The 13,644-nt window shown below is 62.8% G+C and overlaps 3 protein-coding genes across 3 annotated transcripts; all 3 read left to right on the top strand.

Annotated features, from left to right (window-relative positions):
- Positions 1–559: 559 nt before the first annotated feature.
- LMXM_23_0900 (conserved hypothetical protein) lies at positions 560–9,187 on the top strand (the record flags this gene model as incomplete). Its single annotated transcript, XM_003875678.1, has 1 exon — positions 560–9,187. One exon carries the CDS (start codon positions 560–562, stop codon positions 9,185–9,187), a length of 8,628 nt encoding a protein of 2,875 aa, XP_003875727.1.
- A 963-nt stretch (positions 9,188–10,150) lies between these two features.
- LMXM_23_0890 (conserved hypothetical protein) lies at positions 10,151–11,563 on the top strand (the record flags this gene model as incomplete). Its single annotated transcript, XM_003875677.1, has 1 exon — positions 10,151–11,563. The coding sequence occupies one exon, from the start codon at positions 10,151–10,153 to the stop codon at positions 11,561–11,563; it is 1,413 nt and encodes a 470-aa protein (XP_003875726.1).
- A 947-nt stretch (positions 11,564–12,510) lies between these two features.
- Positions 12,511–13,643, top strand: LMXM_23_0880 (beta-fructosidase-like protein; the record flags this gene model as incomplete). Its single annotated transcript, XM_003875676.1, has 1 exon — positions 12,511–13,643. A coding segment is annotated over one exon (1,133 nt), but the record flags the coding sequence as incomplete, so codon positions are not given.
- Position 13,644: the final 1 nt, after the last annotated feature.

Here is a 13,644-nt window from a genome sequence, read left to right as displayed (position 1 = left end):
GACCCCCCTCCCTCCTCTCCCATGCGATGATGAGGCACACGCAGACCGCGCGCTACGCCCCCCCTCCTCCTCCTCCTCCTCCTCCATGAACCTTTCGTCTCTTCCTCATCTACTGTCTGCGTGGTGGCGTGAGCGCCGTTGATGAGGGCGAAGTATGAGGATGATGAACGCAGCCACGTGGCGCATGTCCGACGCCACAGGGGACAGGAGGGGCGGAGGGGGAGCGACAATGCAAAAAAAAAAGGAGGCGAAGAAACGAGCGCCACGTGAGCGGGGGACGCTTGTAATGCAAGAGAACAGCTTGCATGCGCGGAAGTTGGCTCCTCGCTGCACGGATAGGAGAAGCAGCTGCCTCTCCCCCTCCTCCCTCCCCCTCACGCCACCTCCTCTGTCGTTTCTTGTATCACCACGCATACAGCAACACCACCTTCTTCCTGAACCATTATACACACTCTCTACTGCATCTTGCTATCTTTGGCGCCATTGGGCTAGTCGTGCAGGGGTAGGCAGCGGGTGGTTGGTGGCATCCACTGACAAGGACGATACACGGACAAGTGACATGGAGCCTCACCCACCTGCCACGCATCTCTCCAGGGAGGCGCGCCCCTCACTGTTTTCTCCACCCACCTTTGGCTCCACAGGCCATGGCGTCCTCGTTGCACGCCGCCTACGTCACGGTGATGGAGGCTACGACACCTTTGGGGAGCGTGATCAGAGTGTTGCGCAGCCTGGCCCTCCGCTGCGGCTCAGCACACGCCGGCTGCAGGTATTCGGCTACGTACTCGCGGAGCTTAGCAGTGCCACAACGCTCCTGCCGGACTACACAAAGGCAATCCTGAATCTCTCGCGGCGGCTCATCGGGGCTTGGCAGGCGGTGACAGCAGCCGCAGTTGCGCGAACACGGTATGAGCACGCGCTGGTGTGGGCTGCTCATCAATGGAAGCAAACCGAGACTTTAGATTTGAGGGCATCTTCGCCAACGAAGAAGGCTAGCGAAGGCTCCGGGGCTTTCCTGACGATGTCGATGCGCTCATCGCGAAGGCGAGCGGGAGAGAAAAAGAAGCGGTGCAGCTCTGTGCCAGTCACCGCGGCAGCTGCTGGATCGTCCCCGTCCCCCGCTGTTGCTGCGGCACTCGTCGACTCGACAACCTCTTCACACAAGCGCCGTCGCCTGGTCCGAGAGGCGACGCCAGCGGCTGCAGGCTCAGACGTGGCTGTGGCGGATCAGAGACTTGGGAAGTTTCAGCAGCACTCCAATGCTCCTAGCTATGGCGGCGCACCGGCCCCGCCTTGCGTTGACTCCCCTACATCATCCAGAAAACACCTGCAAGCTGACGTTGCAGCGACACCACCTTCGCCTTTGCCCTCTGGTCGCCGTCGTGGCGCCCTCCGCAGCCGCGTTGCCCAGAGGCGCCGCCAGCAGTTTCTGCAAAGGACTCTGCAGCAGCTGTGGCTGGATGCGCAGGAGGCGGAGGACAAGGCAGGGCAGCACGTGGAGTATATTCGTGGCCTCGTCGTCAACGCCTTGTATCAACAATACCTTCAAGTCACGGTCGAGGCTAGCTACCACGACGTGGTTCTATATCGATGGCTCTCGCCGTTGCGGTTTACGGTGCGCCGTGGCGGCGTTGGCCCGCGGCAGATGTGGTCGCGCCAAGGTTGCTGTCAGCACCGCCGCAGCGCGTCGGCTCCCCAGAGGCCCGGGTCTTACCAGCACGCGCTTCAGCACCAAGCTGCGGTGCAGGTGGTTGCAGATCTGCAGCTTCTGTGGCGAGTGCTGGGCCGTGCTCGCATTGCGGCAGGTCCGTCCCGTGGTGCAAGGAGGCCCAGCAGCAATAGTGACGACTCTGGCATTGTCGTGGCATCGCTGGCGATGGGGGACGACGGCAGCGCGTCCAGTGTTCCTTTGCCGCCAACCACAGCCGCCGCGCGGGGCGCCAGCGGTGCGGGAGGTCCTGCATCCTTTGCCACCGTCGATGGAGGCGGGGCCGGCGCCACCGCAATCCGTGAGGAGGCCAACGGTGACGGTGCAGCTGCACGGCGGACTGCCTCAACTGACGGCAGTCAGAGTTCCTCTGGGCTGAGCACCCCCGACGCCTCGGGCGACAACACGCTCGCTGCGCCGATGCCCTTACAGTCTTTTTTACAGGCCTGCCTGTCATTTGACCCTACGCACTGCGCCTTCGCTCTCATGTCGCGATGCGTCGTGCTCGCCCAGCACGTCCGTAGCGGGGACGATGAACAGGCGGTGTCGTCCCACGTCGCGCCGGATAGAAAAGGGTGTCGGCAAGAAGTGCGCGGCGGGGTGGGCGGAGCCGATGAAAGCGTGACCGAGGGGGTCGGCGGCGAAGCGCCGGCCCGGGAGTACTTTGGCCTTTTTTACGTGGTTATCGCCCGGCGTGCCGTTGGTGGTTGCGCCTGCACTGCCATGTGCTTCGGCAACCACAAGTTCATATTCGTCTGCTGCCATGACACCGAGGTGCTGCTACGAGAGGCGATGCCGGGCGCGGAGAGCGACGAGGGCGCGTGTGAGGGGAGCGAGGCATCGACAGCAGCGACTGCAGAGGCGGAAGAGCGGCACCTCGCTCACGTGTCACGTCTATCGGCCGAGGCAACTGCAACGACGTGCAGATCGAGTGAGGCGGTAGGAGAGGCCGAGAGGCTTGCAGGTACCGATGCGCAGACACCGCCCTCCGTCTCCATGTCCTCAACGGTTGTGATGGCCGCAACAGCCAAGGGCCACCGACGCCGCCTCCCCCTTTCCCGTTTTCGCGCCGACAGCCTACGGATGGACACACTGACTTTGCCGTCGTCAGCACGCGAGATTAGCGCTCTCAGCGCACATGACGCACATCGGCTCAAGCGTAACGCCACTGAGAACAGCGGCGGTCCCGAGCGCGGTCGCGTCGACGAAGCGGGGCCGTCACCTAGGACGCCGTCAGAGGCGCCAACGCACTCGTTGCCTTCGTCCCCGAGATCGATACCTCCGGGCGGGGGTGTGCAGAGGACGCCTCCTAGACCACCACACTCGCCGATGCCGCCGCGCCTCTCGCCAGCGGCCGGCGGGATGAAAGAGGCAGCATCCACCCCGTTGAGTGACGCAGCGCTCGGCGTTGCGGCGCTGCCGTCGTCGATTGCCGAAAAACGTCTCTGGGGGCGCTCCCGAACTCGGCAGGCGCCTTCGCCACATGGGAAGTGGTCATTCACGCAGATGCTTTCGGCGACGCTGGACCTCTCTTCCACCGACCGCGACAGTGCCGCCGCGCCATGCCGAGCATATACGGCAGCCACCACAACGCTGTTGCCACCCGTACTGCCTCAGCCGATCGGGGCCGACATCCGTAGCAGTCCCGCCCTGGTGTCGGATGCTTCTCTCCAGTCGCGTGCCGCGCGGGCGGGATCGATGCCGTTATGCTCACCGCTTGCACCACTACTGCAAGGGACGGCGAGTATCTTTCCAAGAGATGGCGCCGTTGCTGATGAGGAAGACTTTGACGCCGAATGCTCTTGCGCATCTGCACTCAATCCGCTGCCCACGGAATCCAGCCGGCATGCTGTGAGTGGCGGCCTTGTGACGCGCTGCACCGCCTCCGCTACACACCCCATGCCAGACTCGGCGCTCCTACCATGTCAGACTTCCTCTTCCACATCACGCAGCTCTTCTTCCCTTGTTGCCTCCTTCAGCGACAGCAACGACGACGCGCAGGATGCACACACCGCTGATCGCGCCCGTGGTCGGCAGCAACGACAAGGGTTTACCGCTGCGTATCCGGATTGCATCGCGGACGGCGATGATGAGCGGGACACGGAGGAGGAAGGTGCGACGGCAGAAGACGGTGAAGAAATTTTGGGCAGAAGCAGCACGCAAGTCTTTGTTGTTATGCACTCGGTCCTTTGCAGCTGCGGGGCACAGGACCTCCCGAGAGAATCTGGCGAGGCTGCAGAGCGCGCGGGTGCGGCATCGACGTCGTTCATGACAGCAGCGACACCCAATTTCTTTGTGCCTAGTCAGGTACGCCGACACCCGCTCGACACGCCGCTGGAATGGCCAAGTGCGCCGCTGGGGGGCAGCACACAGGTGCTGCCGGGTCGCTCTTCCGTACCGTGCGCAACAGACGCGGACTTTCCTCTCTCGTACTTCGAGCAACGCGTGCTACTGCCGCCTGCAAGTGGACACGAAAGGCGGGTGGGTGGCGGGTGCAGCGGCGGCGGTGATGGTAGCGCTGCTCATCCTCGTGCTCCACCGATTGAGATGGAGCAGAAGAGTCCTTCTTGGATGTTGCCACCCGCATGGGCAGCTAAGCCGACAGACGCGCCGCTTGGCGCTGCCTGCTCGCGTGCTCGAGCCGCAGGTGCTGAGGCGGCTGCAGCACAGCATAAAGCGCGCGCCACCGTTCCAGATGCTGATGTGCTGCGGGTGGAAGTCGCGGTGTATTCGTCACCGGATCCAGAGGAGGGAAAGCTCTACAACTTAGCAGAAGAATACAGTAGCACCGAGCCGAAAGGCACATCGTCCTGTCCTCTACACGCGTTGTGGGCTGCAGGCACGTCAGTGGTGGAGCCATCGGATGGGGACATGGCGTTTGCGGCGGAGCTATATGCGCGGCTGCAGTTCTGGAGTCTGCGCGGCCAGGACCGAAGCGCGTACATTGATCCCTCGTGGACGCGGCAATCAAGCCACGAACGCCCTGAGAGGGAGAAGTGGAGGGCACCGTCTGCCTCTCACAGCCGCGCCGGCAACACGGAGGCCCTGGAGGGATTGGCGGCGGTGGATCGCCAGCAACCAGCGGCACCGTTGTCCAGCTGCGCCACAGGGGTCGATACTCCCGGGAGAGTCCAGACCGGGATGAGTCCTGCAGCTCCAGGCACACGGACAGGAGGCAAGCCGCCGCCAGACGAAGCATTGCCTTCGTCGCTGGACTCGTCTATGAACGCATCTGAAGACCAGGGCTCGAAAAACGCTGTCGAGCTTCCACTTCGCCTGCTCCACTGCACGGTCGGCACCATTGAGCTTTCAGACGAGGCACTGCATCCACTGCCGAGGGCGGGTACCAGAATGCGGAAGCGTCGACGTGCCGCGCACGCTGTCGAGCGGCAGACAAAGCGAAGGTCGAGGGTGGCGGGGAGCAGTGGCGCGACGGAGGAGGAGGCGGACGATTCTCCCGCGAAAGAAGCCGAGGAATGCGACGAGGGACCTGAGAGCTTTCCGCGCCTGCCGCCTCTCATGACCGTCAATGCGCGTGGCAAAGCGCTACTCTTTGAGGCTCTGCGCGAGGCCACGGAGGTGGTGGTGTGTGGCGTGCGAGAGAGCCGTGCCCACACTGGTTACCACGACGTGCTTCATCAGCGCTGTCCCCCACCGCCTTCATCGACCTCGGCGGCCGCCGCGCCGCAGAACGGAGCCGGCGTGCGCTCGGAGGGAGATGCGGGCCAGGTAGGTCACGACCCGCGTGCTGACGCGGCGGCGGCGGAAGCGACGACTGATATGCCATCGAAATCGACGTGGATTACGACCGTGAGCCCGTGGATGGCAGCCGCTGCGGCAGCGCAAGGGTGCAGTTTTCGTGTTGCAGCCGGCACGCTCTCCCGTGACGGACACAACCCCTTTTCTTTTGACACCCATCGACACCTAGGCGCGTGCGGCATCGTTCGCTGGTCTCAAGGAGACATCTCGCACGAGGAGGAGGCTGGAAGCTCGCCGGCAGATGTGAGTGACGAGGAGGCTGTGATGACCACGGCGGTGTCGAGGGAGAATAGCGCGCCCCACGGTGCGGAAGGGACTAGCGGCGGCGCCATGCACCACCACGATCACGTGCGCCGCTCCAACTCTTCTCATATGCCCAAGTGGCGGTGGCCGAAACTTCCCGCCAATGACCACAAGCAGTGGCGCTGCGAGCTGCTCAAGAGCGAGTTCCGTTTGGCCCGATCGCGCTGCCTCGACTGCCTCCTCGTAGACCACACCCATGGCCGCCCGATCGCCGCGATCACGCTGGCTCCTTGGTCGTGGCCACATGCGTCATTTGACTTGCCCTTGGACGCCGTCTACAGCGGTGACGACGGGGACGACGAGGGGGTGCCGCCGAGGCGATGCACAGAGCGGTATCGTGCTGGCACCGAGGCCACGGAGGTGCCGTCTCCACAGGAGGTGGTGCAGCGCACCGTCTACGTCGTGGTTGGCTTCACCTACTACATAGCTCCGCTATGGCGGCACCTGCGAGAAGAGAAGGCGGTGCTGGTAGACATGGACCGCACCCTAATCGACAACGCCATCACGGTGCGCTCGGCTGTCGAGCGGCAGCGTCACCTCCGTCACCTGCGTCGCGTCGTGGCGGCTGCTGACGGCGTGGCAGGGGCTGAAAACCCGTGCGTGCTCTGGCGCCGACACCCGGCGGCGCCGTCGTCAGAGCGCTTCGCCGGCGCGCCGCTCCGACTCGGCCGAAACGACGCGCCGCCGCTAACAGAAGAGGAACTTGCCGAGTCGATGGTGAGAGGGGCGGATGGACAGCAGGAGGGCGCGTTGTACCGGGACAGCAGAGGGCACCACCTCCACAACAACGACACTTTCCATTTTTCACACAGGTGTACGGAGGTTGTTGAGGACGACGGTGTGCTGCGGCCGACCATACGGCAGAGGCCTCTGCCCACTCGTGAGCCGCTGTTGTCTCATGCACAGACTGCGACAGGCGACACCTCTGTCCTCTCCAGTGGCGGCTTGCTGCGTTGCTTCATGCGCCGCACCGCATCGCAGCGGCACAGTCTTGGCATCGTGCACTACGAAGAATGCGGCGCTGTCAAATATACAGCTGCTTCCCCGTCTGCATTAGGGCCGGCTTCCGCAGTGGACTCGTCGTCCAAGAGCGGTCACGACCACGGCCACAACAACTTTGAAAGCCACGACACACGAGAGACGTCATCTGCGTCGAGCGCCGATGCGGATGCCCTCAGGTCGAGCTCTGCAAAGTCTGCCACTGCTTCAGCGACTGCGGCTGCGACGCCACCGGCCCGCTACCTGCTCGATGTTGTGTACGTGCGCCCTGGCGTGCGCCAGTTCCTCTACCGTGTGGCCACCCAGTGGAACATTCCGGTAGTACTGGTGACAAAGTCAGCGCGGAGCCGCACCGAGGCCATTCTGCGCCAGGTGCTCGACCCGCACAGAGTACTCTTCCCCGACATGCGATCAAGTGTGGTGACGGCGGACGAGATGCTTCGCTGGTGCGATGACGAAGAAAGGGGCTGTCATGACGTCAGCAAGGATGAGGAGGCGCCTGCGGCGTCAGACGCCTGTTTTGCTGGGCCCGTGGGCGGAATCCCAGCGGACAACAGCAGCTCCGCAGCATCAAGCGTGCCCAATACAGCTCACGCGCGCCTCGTACCGTTGCAGGCGCCGGTACCGAAGAGCACGGCTGAGCGCATTGCACGATGCCGCAAAGGTGTCCTGCGCGTTGTGCAGCTCATTTTGGATGCCGCCGCAATGACAGCCGCTCGTCGTGCGTGGCGCGCTCCGGCGTGGTGCGACTGGTCAAACCGCCTGCCGAAGCCGCGCAGCATCGCTGTGCTGGATGACGCTCCGCAGGTATGGGAGGAGTCGGACTGGCCGTGCACGGTGCACGTAGCCCCCTACACACTCGCCCGCGTCGATCCACGGGCATACTTTAGCCGTCGCGGCTACGTCACCTCCCTCGTGCTCTCTTGCTTGTACGGGTCGAAGTGCTTGGTGTGCAGTGAGGGTGTGCTGCGGCTGCCAGAGTGGCAAGGGGCTGATCCATCGACAGCCCTGTCCTCTCCCCACACGCCTTCAACGACTCTGGGCATGCCAGAGAGCCGTGGACTCGGGGCGTACCGCTGGCCGCATTGCGTATGTGTGTGCCCGCCCGACCATCTTCGCGACCTCGCCCGTGCGGAGGAGGATGTGCCGGTCAGCTACACTAACACTAGCTACAGCGCCGCCGCCTCGAATCTGTCCGCTGACGTGAGCGCGATGCTGACGGCGCTGCTCTGGCGCATGTCGAGAAAAGCTGCGCTGTGCAGCTCCCAGCAACCACTGCTGTTGCCGGCCATCGAGGGCTCTGTGGGTACGGAGCTGGGAGAGCAGGCAAGAGGTGCTGAGAGCCAGGTTGGGGCAAGCCGCCGTGGTGACCGCCGCCGACTTCGGCGCCGGCGCCGGCGCCATGCTGGCGATCTGGGCGCGACCATGGCTCCTGCCAGCGAAGGCCGATGCGAAAAGGCGCTCCCTGCCACGGCAACAGCAGCGGATGTGTTGGGTCTCGTCGGAAGGGCTACGCGGCCAGGACGTGTCGACACCGTCGACACTGAAGGCATGGTTTCTCCTCCGTCTCCCTCGCCTTCGATGTTCGCCAGGGCGACATGCCACTCCTTCCCGTCTGCCTCGGCCTCAGAGCAGTCATCATCGTCATCATCTGGCTCGAACTCTTCGTTGTCGTCCACCACCGCCTCCTCATTCTCGTTGGAGCCGTTCGCGTGGGGCGCCGGCTTTGGCCACGCGGCGGTGAACGCGAGGACTGACACTGGCAGCTACACGCCGAGTACCATGATGACGGCAGCGTCGATGCCGCCGACTCCGATGACCTTCCACCCCTTTCCCGACCTGCCGCTTGAGTCCAGGGTGGTAGGCGGTGTGGCTGAGGCAGACGATGACGAGCAGCACGGACTGCGCATCAGCACGGGCAGTGTATCTGCCAACGCTACGGCTAGCGGCACGAATACGGCAAGGGGAGAGAGTGCAGCCTTTCAGACTTCCCCATGGGATGGCTACACTGTTGCGACCCCCAACGGGTACGAAGCGCCTTGTTCGAGTGCGTCTGCTGTGGATGATGCGATTCCGTTGGAGATACAGGTGGCACCGTCGGTGCTGGAACCTCTCTGCACACCAGGTAGTCCCAGCCACGACATTGAGGATGTAAGCGAGGCGCATGCCATGGCGTCGGTCGACTCGGTCTCGTGGTCTGGTGGCTCTTATAAGGCTTTGCGGTCGAGCCGCAGCTTCACGTCTGCGCCCAGGACGGATGTTGTGCCCATCACCTCTGTGCCGGGGACGTTTACAGAGAGGGTTGTGGTGGATGTCGACGAGCCAGCGCCGTCGGAGGTGTGCGAGGCAGTGCTGCAGCGACCGCGGCACCGGCTCCTCGATGACCCGCTTGACGAGGTAGAGGATGTCACCCCGCTGTGACAGCGTACGGGGACGCGAGCGTGAGAGACGCGCGAAGAGCATCAGGCTTCAACAATTTTTTCTTTTCCTCATGGTGGCCGACTGCTTGCTGCGCACACGCGATGCTCGCGGGCTGACGGCTATGCACACCTCTTCCTTACATCTCGCCTTCCCTCCCTCTGTGTTCGGGCACGCCCACGATGCGCAAACACACACACACACACACATACAGAGACAGACACACGCACGCACGCACATGGGCAGACAGGCGAGCAAAGGAATGGCCCAGCCGCTCCGGGAGCGCGAGGCACGCACAGAGCAGAACCAAGCAAGCGGGCTAAGAAAAAAGAAACACAGCAACCATGGGAGGGCAAGGCGTAGAGGGAAGGACAGGCGTTTCACGGTGGCACCAAGCCCACGCGCGAGAGGCTCAGTGGCTGTTTTCAGTTGCGGCGCACCGCAGACAATGAACGTGCGGCGAGAGAGAGGGGGGGGGTGAAGTGACACAGCGACGTGCCATGTCACCCGCTCGCTAGCATAATCTCCCCCTCTTTGCGGTGCCGTGACGATGCCACCTGCAGTGGTCTCCCACCGCGCCCTCTGTCTCTGTCTCTCCCCTCTCCACTCCTCTCCGTGGTCGTGTATGGTGGGCGGAGTCCCTCTGTACACCCCGCCTCTCTCTTTGGGCGTTGCATGTTATATATATGTGTGTGTGTCTGTGTGCACCCCTCGCGTTGCGCGAGTTGCAGAGACCGAAGACGCGCGCCTTTCTTCTCGTCCCCTCCATCGCTGCCCCCTCTTTTTTTCCCTCTCCCTCTCTCTTTGCCGAGCCGCACCCGTGATTGAAGTCTGCGGCGAAGGAGCTGTGTCACATACACTCGGGCACCCGAGACCTCTGTCGCAGGCCACTAACGACTTCGTGTCACGCCACAGCTCTCATTAGGGATCAGCACGGATTCGTCTCCACGCCCCTTATTTGGCGCGATGCAGCAGTGTCTTGCGCGGCGCTGCTCAGTAGCAGCCGCGGCTTCCGTTCTCGGGGTATCGACGCCGGTGGGCCCCTCATCCTCGGGTTCCTCTGTTGCGGTACCTTTCATGTGCCACCACCGCGCAGGCCTCCTCCGCAGCACGCCGGTCCGCCTCGCCATGAACCTCCACGCGAGTGATCTGTCTACTCCGGACAGAGCGACGGTGAACTCCGCCAACAAGAAGGAGTTCAAGACGGCGCTGTGCAACGAGCTGGTGAACAAGATCACCGCGCAGGGGTACTACCCTATGTCACAGTTCGTCAAGGACTGCCTGACCCACCCCCAGTACGGCTACTACGCGGCGAAGAAAAACGTGATTGGCAGCGAGAAGGCAGACTTCATCACGGCGGCGGAGATCCCGTTCTTTGGCGACGTGCTTGCTGCGTGGGTGATGGACGCCTGGCAGAAGATGGGTACACCGCGCGTGCTGCATCTTGTGGAGATGGGGCCGGGTCGCGGTACGCTGATGAGGACAATGCTGAAGCAGATACAGTACTCGAACCCGCATCTGCTGCACTTTCTGCAGATACACCTCGTCGAGGTCGGTGCAGCACGCCGCGAGGAGCAGAAGCGAGCTCTGGCCGAATTCCAGACGGCTCAGGGCAAGATCAAGTGGTGGATGGACCTGGAATCGCTGCCGTTTTCGCTCGAGCCAACCGTGTTCATTGCGAATGAGTACTTTGATGCGCTGCCGGTGGCCCAGTTCCGCTACACCGAGCGCGGGTGGGTGGAGACGTGTGTGGAGGTGGACACCGACCCCGGCACGGAGGCGCACTTCCGCCTTGTCCATGCCCCGTCCGGGTCGATGTCCGCCTATCTCATCCCTGACGACATTCGCACCAAGGGCAAGAAGGGCGACTGTGTCGAGGTGAACACGGTCGGGATGCAGACGATGGAGACGCTCATGAAAAAGATGATAGACTGCCAGAAGGCTGCGTGCCTGCTGATTGACTACGGCAAGGATGATCACATGCACAGCACGCTCCGCGGAATCCGTGGCCACCGCTTCGTCGACCCGCTGCTGTCGCCCGGCGAGGTGGATCTCTCCTGCTGGGTGAGCTTCCGGCAGCTGCGTTGGGCCCTTGAGCGGCTGGAGGTGGCGCGACGGCACCTCAAGTGGTTCCCGGTGATGACGCAGCACGACTTCCTGCTCGAGAACGGCATTGACATTCGGCTGGCGCACGTGATCAAGGACGAGGAGACGAAAGCAGCAATGAAGGTGCTGCAGAACTACCGGCGCTTGATGGATAAGGAGGAGATGGGAGACAGCTACAAGGTGTTCGCCTTTCAGACCCGAAACTTTCCGAACGTGTCGCCTTTCTTTGCTGAGATGCCTCTGCCTCCGCTGCCGCAGAGGGATGGCCGGTAGACCGGATGCATGCAGCGTTGGGGGACACCCTTTCATGAAGCCTACATGTGCCTAGCTGAGTGGGGAGAGTGAGAGCACACACACACACACACACATACCCGCTTGTGTATGCATATGTGTAGGTAGGAGTGGGAGGGAGCCTCGCACATACCACAACGAGGAGTATGCATCCTCGATCCTCTCGTAGAGGAGCAACATTCTCCGTATCTTGTCCGTTGTGCACACAAGTACGTACCGATGGTCACGTGGCCGCCGCCTCTGCCACTGCCTGTGAAGTAGGCTTCATCAAGCCCCTACCCCGTAACCTTTACTCAACACCATTGCTTGTGCTTTGGCCCCCTTCCCCCGCTGCCGCTGCTGCTCGTCTCACGCACCTCTCATGTCATGTTTCTGAAACATCTATCTACCCACTGCACCCCTTCTCCCTTCCCTAGAGGTGCACACGTACGCGTGTGTGCTCGATCACGTGGCGGACACAAAAGGCAGCATTCGAATGGGGACGAGGCGGTGTAGCCGCGAACGCCACGTCCGTCTTTGTGCTCACAGGACCAAAATATCAAAGGAAATACGGGAAGGGAGCGATCGTCAACGCAGAGAGTCACAGCAGCACACCTACACCCACACACACACAGTCCGTGAGGTGGCCTTTTTACCATCACCGACCACCTCTCAGCGGCCCCATCCCCTGCTCCTACTCATTTTGCTTCGCATCGATGTACAAGACGCGCACACACGCGCATCGCCGTTGTGGCCAGTAACCTGCGTCTATCACCACGCTTCCTCTGCTGCTGCTGCTGTTGCTGACTCAACTGCTACAGGCCATCAGCGAAGTGCAAGGTTTGCGTCATCGTATGCGGGTGTCTCGTCGTGCCTTCGGTGCTCCTTTCCGCGCTCGCTCCCTTCGCTACGCCCGCAAGAACGACACGACACGACGACGAACTCCCCAAATGCAACAGCGCGCACCGGCCTACGCTCCGCGCGACACCCATGCCGAGCGGCTCGCGGCTGCGGACCGGGAGGCTGCTGCTCGATGGGACTCCTCGACGAACCGGACATGGTACCCGGACTACCACATTGCACCATACACGGGGTGGATGAACGACCCGGCCGGGCTGGTGCACTTTCGCGATCTCTACCACGCTTTTTACCAGTACCACCCGTACAGTGCCGAGTGGGGTTCAATGCACTGGGGCCACCTGACGAGCGAGGACTTGGTGCACTGGCAGCACGAAAAGACGGCGCTGGCACCTGGCGACGCGTGTGATCGCGATGGCTGCTTCTCTGGCACCACCGTCGTGCACGAAGACAGGATGTACGTCTTCTACACAGGCCACTTCGTGCTTGAAGCGGCGACGCCACGGAACCCGGACGCCATCTTTGAGCAGCAGTGCGTCGCCGTGAGCAGCGACGGCGTGAACTTTGAGAAGCTCGGTGCCGTCGTGCGCCCGCCACCAGGGTACGTGCACTTCCGCGACCCGAAGGTGTGGCAGCAGGACGGGCGGTGGTGGATGGTGTGCGGTGCCCGTGACGCGACGAGGGACCTTGGCCAGCTGCTGCTCTTCACCACAGAAGACCTGCTTAGGTGGGATGACACGAACTGGCAGGTGCTGGGGATGACGGAGGACAAGAACGTGTTCATGTGGGAGTGCCCCGACCTCTTTTCGGTCGGCAGTCGTGAGGACATGAAGCTGCTACTTTTCTGCCCTCAAGGTAAGAAGGCCAGCGAGTACAACTACCGCAATCGCTTCCAGAATGGGTATACCGTCGGGCAGTGGATGCCTGACGGTCCGTGGACGGTGCAGCGGGAGTTCCGTGAGCTTGATTGCGGCCATGACTTCTACGCAGCACAGACGTTCCTCGCCGCCGATGGCCAGAGGCGGCTGCTGATGGCGTGGTGCAACATGTGGGAGAGCCCCATGCCGACGCGCGGGCACGGCTGGAGCGGCTGCCTGACGCTGCCGCGGGAATTAAGCTATAACGAGGCAACAGGACAGCTTCGAATGCTGCCGGCGCGTGAGCTGGTCGGCCTCCGTGCGCCCGAGATGATCACTCTGCCTAACGTCGTCAACGAATCAAGNCTA

This window comes from Leishmania mexicana, chromosome 23 (genome assembly GCF_000234665.1).
Source record: "Leishmania mexicana MHOM/GT/2001/U1103 complete genome, chromosome 23".
Taxonomy (NCBI): Eukaryota; Euglenozoa; class Kinetoplastea; order Trypanosomatida; family Trypanosomatidae; genus Leishmania; species Leishmania mexicana.
Note: the sequence above shows the minus strand (reverse complement) of the source record. Positions and strands in the feature narration are given on the sequence as shown.